Source organism: Colossoma macropomum, unplaced genomic scaffold (assembly GCF_904425465.1).
Source record: "Colossoma macropomum unplaced genomic scaffold, Colossoma_macropomum, whole genome shotgun sequence".
Taxonomy (NCBI): Eukaryota; Metazoa; Chordata; class Actinopteri; order Characiformes; family Serrasalmidae; genus Colossoma; species Colossoma macropomum.
In genome coordinates this window covers 34,736,395-34,755,947 of record NW_023494805.1, presented here as the reverse complement: position 1 = coordinate 34,755,947, position 19,553 = coordinate 34,736,395, and the positions used below count along the sequence as shown (strand labels likewise).

Sequence of the window (19,553 nt, the reverse complement as noted above, 5' to 3'; positions counted from 1 at the left end):
AAATCTGGAGATCTGACATATATATATATATATATATATATTATATATATATATACACACAACAGTTAGTTCACGCAGTTAGGCCACGCAAGCTGATTGGTTGAGAAACGTTCTAACCGCGCTGCAACGACTTTGACAGCTGTAGAAGACGTTCAAATCATTTGAACGTTTTTACTTCGTACTTTGCGCACAAACAGAAAATGGACACTTTTAAGATTATATTTGAGACCATGTTTGGCGAATGGTATTCGGTTCATTTCTGGCTAATTCCAGGTTGTTTAGCTGTTCTTCTGTCACAGCTGCCGACTGAAAAGCTGCTCAGCGGTGATGACAACTTCGGAATTCAGTGTAAGGAGCTGGAGAGCGAACTGCCGGCTGTGCAGCGAGTGGGCGGAGCTCGTTACTCTGACGTAGCAACGAGCTGCTTGTTGAGGAACTATAGTTTGGCGGAAGGAACTGCGAACATTAAAACATTAAATGCCACATTCATTTCTTACTTTATTTATTTAACTGTTGTATAAAAGCAATAGAACACTCGAGGTCGTGATCTACCAAATCACAGCCGTGATGTTATTTTGCGATAACACACTCCCTCTCGTGTTCTATTGCTTATATATATATATATATATATATATATATATATATATATATATATATATATATATATACACTTTATGGACAAAAGCTTTTATGACATTCCATTCTAAATCCATAAGCATTAATAATGAGTTGGTCTCCTCTTTGCAGGTATAACAGCTTCCACTCCTCTGGGAAGCTTTCTACAAGACTTTGGAGTGCCTGTGGGAATTTTTGCCTATTTATCCAGAAGAACATTTGTGAGGTCAGACACTGATGTTAGACGAGAGGGCCCGGTTCGCAATCTCCATTCCAGGTTCATCTCAAAGGTGTTTGATGGGGTTGAGGTCAGGGCTCTGTGTGGGTGAGTCAAGTTCTTCCACACCAAACTCACCCAGCCATGCCTTTGTGGACCTTGGTTTGCGCACTGAGGCTCAGTCACGCTGGAACAGAAAAGGGCCTTCCCCAAACTGTTCCCACAGAGTTGGAAGCGTACAATTGTCCAGTGTCTTGGTATGCTGAAGCATTAAGATTTCCCTTTACTGGAGCTAAGGGGTCTAGGCCAACCCCTGAAAAACAACCTGTGGAGAAGGGGGCGTGGCCGAGCGTCGAATGCAGAACGGAGAAGCCGGTGAACCGGCGGGCTAAGTAGCTGATGATATTCATCTGTGCCTTGTTTCTGCCAGCCTACTTAGTCATCTCTTCCCTCAGTGGGTGGCAGAGCCCAGAGGGAAAAGGAGACCAGTGAAGGCGTGGAGTCGAGTAGAGCCGAGCAAAACTAAACTGAGCTGAACAAAAGAAAGAAAGGACTGAAAAGTCCCAGCGAGCGTCTCGTCTTAATTTGTCTGTGGGCTGAAAAGCCGAGTGGTTTTTGTGTTGTGTATAAATAATAAAAAAAGCTCTCCACACCTGCCCCCGGCGTCCTCCCTCCACCCATCCTTAAAGTTGTTACACAACCCCACAGCATTATCCCTCCTCTACCCTTTAGGCACAATGCAGTCAGGCAGGTAATTTTCTCCTGGCATTCACCAAACCCAGACTCGTCCATCAGACTGACAGAGAAGCGCGATTCACTCCACAGAATACGATTCCACTGCTCCAGCGTGCGGCAGCGTGCATCACATCACTCCGTCCGACGCATGGCATTGTGCTTGGTATGGTTTGCATGCAGCCCATGACATGAAGTTCCTGGCGCAGTTTTTGTGCTGATGTTAAAGCCGGAGGATGTATGGAGTTCTCGAGTCAGCAGAGCGTTGGTGACTTTCATGCACTATGTGCCTCGATCAGCACTCTGCAACACCGTGCTTGAGTTTATACATCCGTGGCAATGGGACTGAATGAAACTCCTAAATTCTATGATTAAGGGGTGTGTCCTTTACGTTTGTCTACACAGTATATTGTGGATAATCATTACAATGCATTTCCTTGTACGTAGAAAAAGAACTGAAAGCCTGCTGACCTAAAACTCACTTATAATAGATGGGGCAGTCACTGAATTCTGTGAATGAATGTCTGAAATATGTAACGCATTTCATAGCCAGGCCTGTTATGTTCACATCTGTACTTCTTCAGCCTTCCAGTACAAAACTACACGACACAGCTTTTATTTAAAATACACATTTTAAAGATGTACATTCAGTTTTTGTTTCAGTTTAGGGGGTTTCAATTCATTTATACACTATAGTCTATTCAGCAAATTATGATTTCACAAATAATGTCCTTGTAAACATATAGAGCCAACCTATACCATATTTACAGTTTTATTAAATTTATGAAATTGTTCTAAATGTTCTGGTCATGTATTTTCTTCAGAATGTAAGTTTCTGCCATTTTTTGTTCTTCCTCAGAACATTTCCTGGTTCTTCAGTAAGTTCTCTATAGGTCTGTGTGGGATTAGTCTCACTAACAGACCAATCCATATCATTGCTTGTGCTTACCATCTCTTCTTGACAGTCAATTATTCATTTATTTATTTATTTTTTGCAGGTGGCACACTGATTAGTTGGATTTAAAACTGTCACTCATAGTGACATGAGAGAACAACCAGGAAAAAGACAGGAACATAGGCATTAAGGGTCTTGCAGGGTAAAACCAAAGCTTATTAGATAAATTACATGACAGCTAGTGCTACAGTAAAGGGCTAAAATAACTATGTAGGGCCTTCAGCCTTTAACAAAAGCAATAAACAAAAAGAAAGCATTAGTATTGTTCAGTTCCGTTAGCAACGCTGAAGCTGAAAAGCATGAACTCTGTAGCAATGATTAGTACAGGATATACAAAAATCCCTCAGCAGATGGAGTGACCAGCACTTTGTCTGCAGAGGAAAAAATGCTACTATGAAATGTGCCAAAACAGTCATTTGTATTCTCATGTAAAAATAGTCATTCGCTTTTCAACAGAGTGGAATTAAACCAGTCCACTGATCCTGTTTCAATATCAGTGACAATGTTTGAACTGAGCATGTAAGGAATGACCCACAGTCTTTCTCTAACACAGGTCAAACAACAGTCATTCTGAATGGCTTTATGATGCAGCAGTTATAAATGATTCCAATAGATGCTTTTTGTTGGCAAGAGTTGTTGATGCACTTGAGTATTGTTTTATATCCATTCTATTCCAGCATCTTTTAACCTTCTTTGTAACTGCTGGACCTTGACTGTATAGTCAGGTAACATGAACAATAATTACAGTGCATTTCCTTGTACTTAGAAAAAACACTGGAGACCCACTGACTAACTCATTTCTAACATATTTGGAAGTTGCTGAATTCCATGGGCAAACTTTTGAAACATGTGCCTATATTACATGAATTCAAAACTATTACCACTGCATGATAAATGTCTTACCAGAGCAGTTCTTCTGAAGTTCTACTGAATTTTAGAACACTGAAGCAACATAGTAAAAACAAGATCCGGTTAATTTTGCTTCTGGTATCCATATGCAGTCAGTCAGGACACTGTGAAAACTCCACCTATACCACTACCCTGGTAATGCATTACCACAAACTAGGCCCATCTCTGAAAGAACAAACTATACAGATTTACACCTTCATTTACTGTCATCTTCGAGTGAAAAAAACATTTGTGATAAATTGTGCATAAACGCTTACTGATGGCTTCCATTATAAGTTAGTTTTAAAGTAACACATTTTCTTTTCCTATGTAAGTACAAGGAAATGCACTGAAATTGTTGTTATGGTAACCGACTTCACGCTGCAGATGCAGCAGTTAGGGAATGAGTGCTTATGTGTGTGTTTTAGAGCTCCTCTTCAGGCTGGTATTGCGGCTCTGTTGCAGTAAAGTAGTCCTCTAAAAAGCCCTTTATGTAGTCGAACGTGGGCCTCTCGTCCGCCTCTCTCCTCCAACACTGCAGCATCAGCTCATGCAGAGAAGCTGGACAGGCTGGAGGACATGGCATACGATACCCACGCTCCACCTGCTCCAACACCTCTCTATTCACCATACCTGAGTGAACGAGAAAGAAAGAAAGGAGAGAGAGCATGGGAAAAGAGATAGAGGAGGGGAGACAGTGGGATAAAGAGGGAGAAAGAGAGAGAGCAAGAGAGAGAGACAGTAGAAAAGAGAGAGCAGGGGAAAGAGGGGAGAGAGTGAGATGCAGAAAAAAAAAATATTAGATAGTCCTTTGACATTTGTTTTAATCTGCGTACTTAACTGTGAGACAAAGCGAAACAGCAGATGTGTTTGTGGGAGTGTATGGTTGTGCGAGAGAGCGAGAGAGAGAGAGAGAGAGAGAGATGGATCAAAACTAAGAGTCACACTCAATCTGACAACAGCAGACAGATGGACTCAACTAATCCACTAAAGAAAAAAATTAAGAGGATGATGGTGTGCGTGTGTGTGTGTGTGTGTGTTGCGGGAAAGAAAGAGAAAAATGTAGGAGTCAGTTGTTGTGACACACATGTAGCAATTAGTATGATATCTATTCAATTTCATCAGCATTTCTGATCGAATTATTCTTTTTCATTTAACTGCATGTGTATGAGCAGAGGCAAATTCTTTATGTGCTTCCAATAACATTGGGCCTCATTCACCAATAAGTTTATCTTAATTTTTTTTTTTTTGTGAGAAAGGTCCTAAGAAGTCTGTCAGATTGATGGTGTGTTCTTTAAGCACAGAACTGTTCACACCTTTGTGCTTTCAAGTGTGTGTAGATTCTGTTCTTACCTAAGAACAAATCACAAAGAAGAAAACATTAGTAAATGTCAAAATCTTTGTGAAGAACAGTTCTTCTTAAGAACGGTTGGTGAATGAGGCCCAGTTTTGCTCTCATCTATGTATGACACAGAAAAATTGTTTACCAGCGTTGTAAAAAAAAAATATATAGAGAAATTTAATAATAGATAAATGCTTCGAAAATTCGGAGCTGCTGCTGCTCAGAACTGTGTGGGCATGTCAGATAGCGAAATGATTGACAGAGGCAACGTAAACAACCAGCATCCAGTGGCAGTGGTGAGCGACACCACCAACGATGCTAGAGACAGCACAGGCAGCCGGCAGGATCATCAGTGTGATTCTGCAATACACATTTGAAGAGCCCCCTCCACAGAAAAATAGACCACTCCGCTCTTCTCAACCGATATCTAAATGGTGTGTAATAAGTGCAAAATGGCGAACAAGCAGTCTAATAGACATTTTAGAGATCTAATTACATTTTGCAGCTAACATTGAGAATTCAAGCTTTCATCTTTCGACGGACAGATCACAGACATATCGTCCGATATTTGAACACTAAGCATAAACATTATAGCTAGCTAGCTAACTGCTGGACAGTGCTTCTGAAACTGAGGTTACACAAGCTCCTGTTATGAGTCAGCACTGTCATGCTCGCATATACTGTAGAGAAATTTCTCATATACCATACTGTGATCATGCCTGTAAAGTACAATTGTGGGGAAACACTGTAAGCCTTGATGTTGGGGCACTAGCTGTCGCGCTCTTGTAAATGAAGTTAATAGTAGAATCCTGAAACAGATGGCTAATGTAAGCAGGAAGCAGCCTGTAGCTAAAATAGAAACAGGGGTGTAATAAACCTTCAGCAGGACACCAGTCACTTTATGTGAGGGAGTGGAATGCAAGTAGCTGATGTTACGTATTGCTAACTCTGATTGGTACGTTCGCAGATCTGATGTCATCTGCGCCAAATTAAGTCCCACCCAACTCAAGTAAAAAAAAAAGTGATTTCAAAAATCTCTCATTAGCATTCTTTCTCTGCCAGTTCATAGTAAAAACACCACAAAAACTACAGATAATAGCCAGAAGAAAATCATGAAACTGAGTAGTCAGCTGCTTTGAGAGGCTTCTCTCATAAAGTTACTATTTGATACAACAACAGCAATGACACATTAGCTGCTTCATATGTAACTACTTCACTAACCTGGGTAAGGGACTCTTCCCTTGGTGACGAGTTCAGTGAGCAGAATACCAAAAGACCACACATCAGATTTAATGCTGAATCTGCCGTAGAGTGCAGCCTCAGGAGCCGTCCATTTAATAGGGAACTTAGCGCCTAGACAGTGTGAAACAACAAGGGAGACACCAAATACATAGAGGTAAGAATATTATTTTATGAATTCAGAAAGCTTTTTAGGAAACACATAGTTCCAGATCCACAATACCGCTGAAGAGCTGCTGTAAAATACTCAATATAAACACATCTATGATGCATCAACTGAATTCTGTGTTAATGCAAGAGGAAAGAAATATTCTAAATAAGATCTCCTCTTAATCTAATTTACTTCTCCTAGACATGGTTAAGTGCAGCTTTATAATCAGTGTGAGGCATCAGCAATTTTCTCCTGTTTCTGAAATTCAGCTCCTGAGAAACAACCCTTGGATTTTTTTTTCACTTAGTATATTTTATCATATTGCATTTTGTTGGCATTTTTCTGAAATGCTTCAATAACCCACTAAACAGGCCATGTTTCAGTAGGCCTAATAACGAGAGTGAGAAAGACTGAGCTTGTTGTGTGTTTGTGTGTCTAAGCAGCTGTTCTGTGTGCCAATTCTGCACTAATACGCCATGAACAGCTGGATTAACCCCTCTGTGGGCCCACATGTCTCCTTTTTAATGGACTCTGCTTTACTGTCAGTGCATGCTGGCAAAACATTTACATCTATCTTGTTATAGGCTGCTAGACATGTGCATTCTGTCTAATTCAGACTAGTCAAACTGCAGGGAAGTAAATAAAAATGTTGCATGATGAACGAGGAAAACACATTTTATTATTCAAAAATAGCCAAGGGAAGTCAGTAGGTTTTCGTGTCAAATGAGTAAAGGAGGCTGCCTCTTCAGACGAGCTATTGAGCTAACACTTCAGCTAACAGATACAATGTTGGATGCTGACGAAGACTCGTCATCTTATACATGAAGTCTTTTCTCCTCAGTGGACGATGTGGCAACATATTAGTTTGACAGAGATATATATATTTTCACTGTTTTGGGAACTAGCTAGCATTAGCTAGAGTAGCTAAAGGAGTTAGAGTAGCATTAGCCCAGTTACTAATACAGGGGTGCTACCTCTGACTTCTCAATCACACCCTTAACAACACATTTTTGGAAGCGCACTCAAATTAAGGCACTCATGTTTTAGACAAGCAAGGTATAATATAATAAACATACTTTCTAGCAGTTCTATTAAAACACAGAGACTGGTGTTTTACCAAATTGTTGGACTGTGTATGGACCACTCCACTGAATTAGTCTGAAATGCAGTCCCACAGTAAAAAAAAAAGCTATTTAAAAAAATGCAGATCTTAGGTATGTACAAGGGTTATGATCTATTTAAATGCTAATAAACTAAATATATACAAAATCATCAAGGGTACTTTCTATCGGGTGGTGGCTGTCCTCAACCTTAACCTCTAAGAATAAAACTTGTGAAAATAATACTTCAATTTTTTTAATGTTATTTTTTAATAGATCTTTTGGTTTCTTTTAAAGTGAACTGGAAAGATATAGACTTATCGTCATGAGTTGAATTTAAAAAAAAAATCTTTGTTCTCACGTTTTCATGTCACTACTTAAGCACAAAGAGTTTTAGTCCATAGCCGGAGCCTTATTTCAGCCACACCCCTGCATTTTAGAGCAGTGAGTGTTCCTCATGGCCACATGGTGAGCAGTTAGATCCTGCTGTTTTGAAGTAAATGTGTCCCAGTCTGAATATCAGTGTGTATCACTGAGTATTGTCACTACTGTAACATATTTTCTGCAACGAAGTAAACTTTTTGTGTTGTAATGAAAAATATTATGATTTTATGTATGTACAACTGTTCAAAGTGGTGTTTGCTGGTCATGTACTAGCCAGCATTTTTGAGTTCTGCTCAAAATTAGTTAAAATTGTCACTGTCGAAACAGTCACTACTGAAACATTTGGTATAGTTTGGATTAAAGTGCAAGTCAGTTAAAAGTCTGAAATGGTTCATTTCGACTTTGAACTAATTCATCAAAACGATCCATATAACTCTGTCTTCCAGTGATGAAACCTAATGAATGCCCAAATGTGAATTCAGTATTCCAGTGCTGGCACCTCAGATTACAAAGTAACACTGTCCTACTAAAGTTACTGGACAGCCACCTGTCTAAAGAAAAAAAAATACTGAATACATTTGTCACCACCATCCAAAAACAATACAGTACTCTCAACCATAGCAGCACATGAAGCTAATGATGCTTCATATGGAACTTGATGCAATAACTGCATCATTACCCAAAAAGGGAATAATAAATTGTATTTGTGTGCCTTTTCAGTGTTTACTCGTATTAATGGTTCCATATTTTTGCTACAGGTACTGATAGAGTGATCTTCGTAGATTTATTATATTCTCCCTTTAAGACTGGGCACTCATACTTTTGTGTAGGCTGTTTTGCAGACTCGTTGGCTGGCACAATGAGGACTCCTTGGTGCAGAACAATGCAACTATAATCAAACACGTATGTGTTCCCCCAACATCTGACTTCTTTTCACTAAGAGATTTTACTCATGGCAGATTTACACAGACTGTGAATTTAATATGACATTGGCTCGTGGAGTACCTGGCTGCGTGCAATCACAGCAGCTTGGGCCCCAGAGACGACATCACTAAATCCATTAGTAAGTTTAAATGTGAGATGAAAACTATGTTAAACTAGCAGATGCATAGAATGGAAAAATGGATGGATGTCAGGAGCACAAAAGGCGACAGACAAAAATAGAAAGTGAGTAAATAGTCAGAAAGACAGACAGACAGACAGATGGCTCGGCTGACCCTGTCTGGCGGTATACTCATTGTCCTCGATGAGTCTGGCCAAGCCGAAGTCAGCGATCTTACACACCACGTTGTCGGTGACCAGAATATTGGCAGCACGCAGGTCTCTGTGGATGTAGTTCATCCTCTCGATAAACGCCATGCCATCAGAGATCTGCTCAGGACAAATACACAGGTGTCAATAAGTCTGTGATGAGCCAAATCATATTCTAAATGTATTGTTCCTGTAACAGGGGTGATGCTGCAGTAAGTGCAGTCTAATGAACTAGAGATTTCAAGAAAATTGCTGAGAAACTTTGACTCTATTCCAAACATGGGGCCATTAGTCACATAATGTGAAAATGGTTTTGTCCACATGCAAACTGCAGAATACAGTTGCAGAGTATTTGTTATGAAACAGATGGACTATAGTCTGTAATTGTAGAACTGCAAAGTGCACCTATATAGTAAGTGGTGCAGACAAAATGGACAATGAGTGTGGAAACAAGGAGGTGCACTTAATGAAGTGGCTGGTCGGTGCATACAGAACTGTGCCAAAGACCCGAGCACAATATTTAAAACCACTTATAGTAGTAATAAGCATGTTTTTGCGTGTAAAAACACATATGATTAGAATGACTGCAAATATACACAAATATAGTAAAAAGTGACATGAATTTCTCGTTTTCAATAAAGAGAAAAAAACTGAATTCTTAACATGACAAGTGATTCCAAACTTTTAAACTGAATACTACTACTCATGCTGCTACTAGTACTTTCGACCATCACTGTTACTACTACTGCTACCAATACTACCAGTATTATTAATAACATTGATCAGAACAGTGATCTTTTGTGGTTTTGTGGTATTTGGTTATTCTGAACAGGTTTAAATATGTATGCAAAAAGAATGGCCATTGCTTGCATAGATGAGTTTTACCTGTGCTGCCATGTCCACTAGCTGCGGAAGTTTTAAGAGTTTCCCTTCCCCTTCTTTGACGAAGTCCAGAAGACTGCCTGAGAAAAAATCAAAAATGCTGACTGACCAAACTGAAATACAAATGAATGAATTACTTGAATAGCTTAAGTCTGGTGTCTTTTTTGATTTTTTGATGTATGTATTATTGATGTATGTGATTACCTACCGTTCTCCAAAATAAATACATAAAACATAAATAAATAAACAGGACAAGTGCACAATAGATGGAAAGACAATAAACAGGACCATTGGCACAGTTTTGGAGTTGCTTCAGAATCTTGCCAGACTTAAATGATTTAAAGAGGCTGTCAAAGCTCTCCCGCTGTTCATGTTCTCCTGGGAACATTTTGGCATTAAAGTGCTTCTGTATTACCATGACCACACGCATAATCAATCAGTTTTGTGAGATGCAAAGATCTCTATCGGTCCTAACTTACAGCCTTCAGCATGTAATATTATTGTTCTCTTTTATAAAGAATATCAGGAGGGCTGGAATAAATCTAAACCTGCCAGGCTGTAGCCTGGTCCTGATTTGAAACTGAATTCACAGTTAATGTGGGCTTATACAGCTCAGCCTACACATACAACTATTTTCAGATAAATCATTTCTCGCACAATAAACACAATTCACTTCAAAATCTTTCAAAAAATTCTATGAATCTACATATTATTATCTGCTCAAGCCTAATATCAATATCAAAGGAGGCCTAATATCAGTATCGGTATGAAGTCATCATTGAGCAAAAAAATTAAAACAGGTTTATCTTCTCACTTGTAGATGTATTTAATTAGCTACATTACATCTTCATGATATCACTTCACTCCTGGGCTTCTAAAAAGGGTGGAAATGTATCATATGACTGATTTCAGTGTTGACAAAAAATATTATTAATTAAATATATAGCATTATGTGTGCTTGTGCCTTATTGCTGAGAGTTTTTGAAGACCTGAAGGTATAAGAGTGGATCTTTGGAAGCATGTGTGTAACTGTGTGTGCATGTGTGAGAGACACTACACCTTTGCTCATGTACTCTGTCACTATGTAAATAGGTTCCTGGGACACTACAGCATAGAGCTGCACCAGTTTGTCATGTCGAAGTTTCTTCATGATTTGAGCTTCCTGTAGGAAAGCTTCTGGAGACATGGTGCCAGGCTTCAGCGTCTTCACCGCTACTTTAGTACTGCCCTTCCAGGTGCCTGAGCCAGAGAGAGCACAGACATGACAGCAATATGGTAAACAGAAAGTAATCCAAGACAAAAATATAAAATAAATAAAATACAAGTAAAGAGACACTATTTTGACTTTATGGATCATTCAGAGTTGATTCAAAATCAGAGTTGAAAACACATTTTGGACTTTTAACTGACTTGGACTTTACACTAAAATCCTTCTGTTTTGATTGACTCTTTACCTTAATTATGTTTATTTTATTGTGATTGGACGGTCCATTTTGTCACTAACAAAACAATCTTAATACTTGATAAAGTTTTGGTAGTGACTATGCTATGCTCTATGCTATGCTCTGTGCTATACTATGCTGTATTTAAACCCAAGGCATTAACTGAGATAGTAATAAGCTAAATACATATAAAATCATAATTTATAGGGTACTTTCTGTTAGGAGGTGCCTGTCCAAAGATTCCTAAATTTCAGCTTGGAAATAATATTTACATTGTTTTACAGTTGTGCAATGTTATTTTTAACAAGATCTTTTTGATTTATTTTAAAGTGACGTTAAAAGATTTAGATCTATCATGAGTTTAAGTTTTCAATAAAACAAATCAAGAAATAAAAAAAATGCTCTCTCATGTTTTCATGTCACTACCAAAACACAGAGATATAGTTCATAGGCAAAGCCTAATTTCAGCCACACAACTGCATTTTAGAGCAAGAACTGAGACTGTATTCCTGTCCCTCATGGCCATGAGCAGTCACAGCCCAGTGTTTTGAAATAAATGTGTCTGAAAATCAGTGTATGACATTAAGAACTGTCACTACTGAAACACATATTTTATGCAGTTAAGTAAACTTTTTTGTTTTAATAAAAATCTTATGATTTTATGAGCCATAAAAATACTGGCTTACTGGTTAGCGTTTTTAAGTTATTCTCAAAGTTATCTTTTATATTATAAGTTGTAATTACTGAAACAAAACCTGCAAACAGTAGAAACCAAAATGATGCAAAGTGTAAGAATCTATAACCAAAGACACAAAAGCCATACTATACAAGTATATACAATAAGAACAAATTAAGTGCATTTTTTATAAAATGATAAAACACAGGTAAATGCAGAGGACTGAAGAGAAATGACACTGATATTAAGATGAAGTACAGAGGACTGCAATAAGGTATAAACCTATATAATGTAAGGTATCTAAAAATATCTTTTGTAGCATTATTTATAAAATTAAAATTCCTATTATTGTTGTAAGTTATTATTGCATATAAATAAAAAATAAAGTACAAAGTGATTTTGTTGTGTACATGTAGTAGATGAACGGTAGTGTACACATAGTCTTTCAAATACATTGTGTTTCATATGTAAACCTTACCATGCATTGGCAAAGCTGAATCTGATACAGACATGATTTCTTTACTCAGATCTTTCTTTTGTATAATGTTGTTGATGTATGTACAGAACGCAAGAAAAAATTACTCTCAATCTAAATGTATTCCTTAATTGATCCAGATGTCTTTGGGCATGTTCAGTCATATGTAGGTATTCATCTCAACATCTTACCCATCCAGACTTCTCCAAAGCAGCCCTGGCCCAATTTAACCTCCAGAGAGAGCGAGTCTCTGGATATCTCCCATGCATCCTTAGCCAAACCCTGCGTGTGTGGCCGCACTGTTGGACACACTCCTGTCAACCTGTGACACAGACCATCTGCATGGGCTGCAGCAGGAGAGAGAGAGAACGACAGAGAAAGTCAGCAAGATATAACTTTAAAACAGATTTAACATCACTGCACTGCCATACATTACACTATCACACTGTTTCAGACTGTGTCAACAAGTGACACTGGAAAACTGGCTGTGAATAGCAGTAACGTTAGCCATCCGACTTAATGCTGCATGCATTAGCTAACAGGAAAACATAATTCAAACAGCCCACCCACCAAATAAGATTTATTTCAAAGGTTCCTCCCACCTTTAAAATAAGCCATTAGAAGGATTTTTTGTAGTCTGGTCAGTATGCGCAATGCCAGGCTTCGGCTTGAATGGTGTAAAGCACGCCGCCACTGGACTTTCACGCAGTGGAAACGTGTTCTCTGGAGTGATGAATCATGCTTCACTATCTGGTAGTCTGATGGATAAATCTGGATTTGGTGGAAACCAAGAGAACGCTACCTACCAGAGTGCATAGGGCCAGCAGTAAAGTTTGGTGGAGGAGGGATAATGGTCTGGGGCCCTGTCTTTTCAGGGAATGATCTAGGCCCTTAAGTTTCAGTAAGGGTTAATGTTAATGCTACAACATACAAAGACATTATAGACAATTATATTCCACATAATTCCATCTTTGTGGCAAAAGTTTGGGGAAGGCCCTTTTCTGTTCCAGCAGGACTGTGCCTCTGTATTCAAAGTGAAGTCCATAAAGACATGTTTTGATGAGTCTGGTGTGGACGAGGGTGCCAACTCTGTATTAAAGTTTTCGAAACGGGTTGTCCAACAAGCTCATTGCGTTGGTCAGGTGTCCACATACGTTTGGCTATATAGTGTAAGAATTATAAGCAGTAGTGGTACGTAATGCATGTAATTCTTACACTATATAGCCAAAAGTATGTGAAAGAATCATAAGCAGTAGTGGCAAATAATGCCTTTGGCATTAGAGGCCGACACATGCTGCCCTTCTTTCTGTTGCTACTATTACTGTTAAATCTCCTCCATCTGTGCTGTCACCACAACCTGCTGCGTTACTATGACACACATCAGAACTGTGTCACTTGGTTAGTGACAAAATAACCACTTGAACAAATCTTATCAGGCCAAACGCACGTCACACTGCCAGAGGTTGGGCAAGTAGTAACAGCTGTTGTTTACCTGTGTAGTGTCTGTTAAGGCTTTAGAGACAGTGGTCATTTACCTGTGTAATGTCTGATGAGGCTTTAGAGAGAGTGGTCATTTACCTGTGTAGTGTCTGATAAGGCTTTAGAGAGAGTGGTCATTTATCTGTATAGTGTCTGATAAGCCTTTAGAGAGAGTGGTCATTTACCTGTGTAGTGTCTGATAAGGCTTTAGAGAGAGTGGTCAGTCACTGGGGTAGAGTCTGATAAGGCTTTAGAGAGAGTGGTCATTTACCTGTGTAGCATCTGATAAGGCTTTAGAGAGCGGTCACTTACCTGTATAGTGTCTGATAAGGCTCTAGAGAGAGCGGTCATTTACCTGTGTAGTGTTTGATAAGGCTTTAGAGAGTGTGGTCATTTACCTGTATAGTGTCTGATAAGGCTTTAGAGAGAGTGGTCATTTACCTGTATAGTGTCTGATAAGGCTTTAGAGAGTGTGGTCATTTACCTGTGTAGTGTTTGATAAGGCTCTAGAGAGAGCGGTCATTTACCTGTGTAGTGTTTGATAAGGCTCTAGAGAGAGCGGTCATTTACCTGTGTAGTGTTTGACAAGGCTCTAGAGAGAGCGGTCATTTACATGTGTAGTGTTTGATAAGACTCTAGAGAGAGCGGTCATTTACATGTGTAGTGTTTGATAAGGCTCTAGAGAGAGCGGTCATTTACATGTGTAGTGTTTGATAAGGCTCTAGAGAGAGCGGTCATTTACATGTGTAGTGTTTGATAAGACTCTAGGGAGAGCGGTCATTTACATGTGTAGTGTTTGATAAGACTCTAGGGAGAGCGGTCATTTACCTGTATAGTGTTTAATAAGACTCTGCAGTGTGCTGAACTGAGCACGTGTAGTGATGTAATATCCTCCACTGTCCAGCGTCCGGACTTTATAGTGTTTCACATTTTCCCCCTTATCCTCCTCCCAGTCTCGAATAGATAAAGAGAATGCACCTGGATGGAGGAAGGCAGGAGATCAGACATTAGTCAAATATTCAGTACTCTTCTATACATCCATCCTTCATTTACTCAGTCTTTACCTTTAGTGGTCTCGCTCTCCCTCATTAGAAAGGTGCCCCTCTGGATCCCGGGCTGGAGAAGAAGTCTTTCTGCATCTTTACGCCCCATCTTACCAAAGTACCACCTAACACAAACACACATACAGACACACACAGACACATTCACACGCATTTTTAAAATAATTTGCTCTTAGAAAATGAAATATTTTGTGTTTCATATGTCTCTAATTATTTCTGATTAAAGAGATTGAAATGTAACTTTCACATGAGGAATTTCTTCACTTTTCAAATCAAATAATTAATATCATAATAATTAATACATAATAGTACTTTTTATCACCACAGGCAAGTGTAACTTCTAAGCGTTAATGAGCAGCGGGTACAAAGTTGGAGTATGAACAGCATAACAGTCTCACTCTTCAGCCTGAATGGAGTCAGCTGGAGCCACGTAGTTGCTGGGGATGTAGCCCTGTAGACCTGAGCTTAAAGAACATGCCTCCCACCAATCCCCCTCACTACAACAGAGAGAGAGAGAGAGAGGGAGTGAGAGACAGACAGAGAGCAAGAATTTAAAATTTGCTTTCTTTGAAATAGCTTAGCCTCTTAACCCCTAACCCCAGTGGTGCCACTCTGCTTACCATAGGAGTCTGGTGTAGTATGTGAACACTGTAAGGGTTTCAAGATGTACTGTTCACTGTGTAGTCCATACAATTCAAATATGTGGTTAAGCTGGCTGTAAAAACAGCCCATTCTGAGTTCATTATGTTTGAGATGTCATGAAAACTCATGCATTTACATATATTAATCTATTCGGTCTACAGCATTTTAGCTCTGCCTATTCACACTAATGTTATAAAGAGTGCGTCAGCCCAGACTGCTTTCTGAATGAGGCACAACAGCAAATCAGAGTAGAGGGCATTAAACATATATCGGTCTTAAATGTACAGCAACAAAAACGCCTGTTTAAAACATAAAAATGAATTACGACTTTTCGATTTGCAATTTCGATGTATTACTGCATTTAACATAGTGGGAAAAAAACAACATTTTTATGTTCATGTCAAATCCAGCAAATAACAGTAACTGTGTATTAACATGGGCAGACGTGTGTTAACTGTAGAGGATAAGTAACTTATTTCCACTTAGGACATCAACAAAACATGTCATTTGACCAGGAGTGCTTAAACTTTTGCATAGGACTATATTCATTCAGAAACAGAGACATTACATGCTCTCAGTTGCTAAAAAGAGCTGAAAGAGCCATAGGTTATTTCAGTCTTCACTTTTGTTGTTGGCTATATACATAATAAATACAGCTTTACCTGGTTTCAATATCAATTACACTTCTACTACAGACAACAATAGTCAAGACAGTAAAAAGCTTACACGGCTTACATGTAGGCAGATGAATGCATCCACTCACGTGTTATTGATGATCTGAAAGCGCTCTCCTTTTTTAAATGACAGGTCGTCCGTTGTTCTGGCTTCATAATCATAGAGTGCAACAAAAAAAGTGATTCCACCTGAAACAAGAGCAAACAGGAGAGACAGAGGCTGAAAATGGCTTAATTAGCAAAATCTTAATTAGTGGTAATAAGGATAACACTTAGAAGTCAGTTATCACCAGTGATGAAAGCATGCTGGAGTTACATGTTAATTATAATGAAAATAAGAAATAATTCTGTCAGCGCAGGCACGTTCAAACACTTGATCAAAGTGTTTGAACGTGCCTGCGTTGACAGAATTATTTCTTATTTTCATTATCATTCAAATGATTTGTGAAGATGTTGACACTTCTCTGTTGATGTGTGTAGTCTTTTGACATTTTGGCACAATGGCATGTTTTGTTCATCAATTCAGGCTTTATTGCTGTCACATAGTGTAACGTCATGTTTCTTATTGGGCTTCCCAGTGGCATGACCATTAGGAGATCATGAGTTCAAATCCTGCCTGGTCAAAAAAAGCTTTGTGTATTCATAAGATAATTGCTGGCAACATTTTCATAAGATACATATAGAACTGCTGGTTGTTAGTATTGGCCAAAATTAACTCCTATTGGTCAGGCTTTAGTAATTACAATGGACAATGAGCGTAGAAACAAGGAGGTGGACATAATGTTATGCCTGATTGGTGTATAATCTTTGTTCATTCAACTTCTCGACTACAGGTCTGATACTATTCAATATGCAGAATGCAGTAAAACAACAGAGGCAGAAAGGACAGTTCCTGTGAGTACAACAATGCTGTCTGGAGCCACAGTTTTCTGAATGACAGAAAAAAAAAACACAAACGGCAGTCCCACACTGTGAAGTATAACAATAAAAAGTCCTCTGCTGTTAAGGATGTTGGATTTTGTAGCACATACTGTAGTCTACATAATGTAAACATTTTCAGCAAGCTATTTTTATAAACTGCTTTTATTTATTGTCAGCTCAGTTTTGTCTTGTTTAAAGCAAGTTACCTTGTAGTTTTATATTTAGAATGTTTCTTAAAAGGGTCTCCTTATCCTATCTCACACGGTCACACCACTATACGACCCCTATCAGATCACATCTGATCACTGTGTATGTGTGCGTGACTGAGTTTATGTGTCTCACCTGTTACACTGCCAGGAAATGTGCTGCTTCCAGCTGGATTGTATGAAGTGCCTCCAAAAGGTGTTATGTCTGCTGTACCACCAAAAGGCACGAGTGTGCTGGTGTGAGTGACGCTGTGTGAAGTGCTGTGTGTGGTGGTGTGTGGGGCCTGGTTTTGGGGTGTGTTTGTAGGTTCAGGTCCATAATGTCCGTGTGTGTCAGCAGCAGACTGGGCTGCAGTGGAGGAACTCTCAGTCTTCTGTGGGGCAGCTTTATCCTGCTTACTCTGTACACAGCCCATAGCAAAAACCTGGAACACAAACACATACACACATACAAATATCATATATATGTTTATATGCACATACACAGTGGCAGACTCAGGCTGTTTGAAGAACGGGTGAAAAAATAAAAAAGGGCACCTACTGCACAACATGGGCCCCCACCAGCATGCAAAAAAGATGCATATATAATGAAATAGTGTTTATCATTGATTAACACTAACAATACATTATTCAGCGATCCACTTTACAAAGGGCTATAAACCTTTAAAATTTTATTTCACAAACACCTCCAGTGTAAACACAGAGGGAACTATTAATATTTGTTTCACAAACACACACACTGTGTTAACTGAAAAAGCTGTTCACACCAAATCTTAAAGTCTTATGGTCATTTTGTGCAAATCACCCTAAAATAATTGGCCTAGGAAAGGATTTTTACACTTCTGCTTTATTTCAAAATTGAGTTTATCATAGAATCAGCTAAGCAAGGTACCTGTTAGCTAGCTCCTCATAAAAATGTGATAGTGATCTATAAAAGCACTTGCAGTGTACATACATTAGTATTTAGTAATGCATCATTGGTAAAACTCAATGGGCCTCATTCACCAATATCTTCCTAAGTTTTTCTTAAATTAGTTCTTGAGAAAAGTTCTAAGAAAAAGTCTGACATCTGAACCTTCTAGAGGGAGTGTGGCTAAAACAGAAAACTTAAATGCATGGAAAGGATGTTTTTAACAATGGGAAGGTAGAGGGCTTGTTGTAGGGGAAACTGTACGGCACAGAGATTGTTTTCTCTCCATGGCAAGGGCACTTCACATTGTTTTCTCACTTGGAAGGGCATCTAACAGGGCACTTCATGCGTTATTTTAATCAGAAAGGCACCTGTAGGGAACATCAACTTCATCCCATTGTGAGGGCACCTATATGGCATAACATCATATTTAACCCACTGGAGGGGCATCCATTAGGAGATTTCTCCACATTCTCATGCGTGTAGGGACAACCTTTACAGCACTGCATCACATTTTATCTACAGGAGGGGCACCCCTTGGGACACCGTCATATAGGGGCAGCATAGAGGGCACTTCATAACAGCACTCTTTTCCAATGGAAGGACACTCATAGGGAACATTAAGTGTGGGCCATTGTAAGGGCACTGCGTCACATTTTCTACACTAGAAGGGCACTCATTAAGACAAGTTTTTGAATTTTCTTACTCTAGAAGGCACATCACCATACTTTATTGTATGAAGGGGCACACTAGGAGGCACTCAATCAGTATTTTCTCATGTGAAGGGCAGCCAGTAGGGCACTTCCTTTTGTTTTTGCCACTGTTAAGGGCAAGATTGAAAACCCACTTTTGACTGACTTGGACTTTAGACTAAAGTCTTCTTGCTTTGACTCTATACCTTAATTATGTTTACTTTATTAAAATAAATAATTAAACATTCCCTTTGTCACTAAGAAAATAATCATAACACCACCAAAACTTTGACCGTTTCACAGAACTCAAAACGGTAGGCAATACATGAGTAGTAAACAGCTGTAAACAGTTGTACACACATAAAATCATTATATTTTTCATTTAAACATAAAAGCACTTAATTGCATGTGTTTCAGTGGTGACCATTCTTAATGTTACACACTGATTTTCAGACTTTGGGACAAAATTTCTTCAAAACAATGGGATCTAACTGGTCAACATGTGGCCATGAGGGACAGGGATACAGTTTCACTTCCTGCTCTAAAATGCAGGGGTGTGGCTAAAATAACATTTACATTTACATTTACAGCATTTAGCAGACGCTTTAGAGTGACTTAC

At 38.9% G+C, this 19,553-nt stretch overlaps 1 protein-coding gene across 2 annotated transcripts in view; it reads right to left on the bottom strand.

Annotated features, from left to right (window-relative positions):
* Positions 1-2,920: 2,920 nt before the first annotated feature.
* The window catches only part of LOC118825860 (tyrosine-protein kinase yes-like), a 31,692-nt gene continuing 15,059 nt past the window's right edge, over positions 2,921-19,553 (bottom strand). For both annotated transcript variants that reach the window (XM_036596710.1, XM_036596711.1), the window contains 11 exons: positions 17,469-17,757; positions 16,295-16,394; positions 15,288-15,386; positions 14,893-14,996; positions 14,657-14,806; positions 12,541-12,696; positions 10,816-10,995; positions 9,760-9,836; positions 8,841-8,994; positions 5,971-6,102; positions 2,921-4,040 (listed from right to left, as the gene is read on the bottom strand). In XM_036596710.1, the coding sequence (XP_036452603.1) occupies positions 3,832-4,040; positions 5,971-6,102; positions 8,841-8,994; positions 9,760-9,836; positions 10,816-10,995; positions 12,541-12,696; positions 14,657-14,806; positions 14,893-14,996; positions 15,288-15,386; positions 16,295-16,394; positions 17,469-17,748 (1,641 nt within the window). In that variant the 5' untranslated portion in view covers positions 17,749-17,757 and the 3' untranslated portion in view covers positions 2,921-3,831. The remainder of the gene's footprint in view (positions 4,041-5,970; positions 6,103-8,840; positions 8,995-9,759; positions 9,837-10,815; positions 10,996-12,540; positions 12,697-14,656; positions 14,807-14,892; positions 14,997-15,287; positions 15,387-16,294; positions 16,395-17,468; positions 17,758-19,553) is intronic.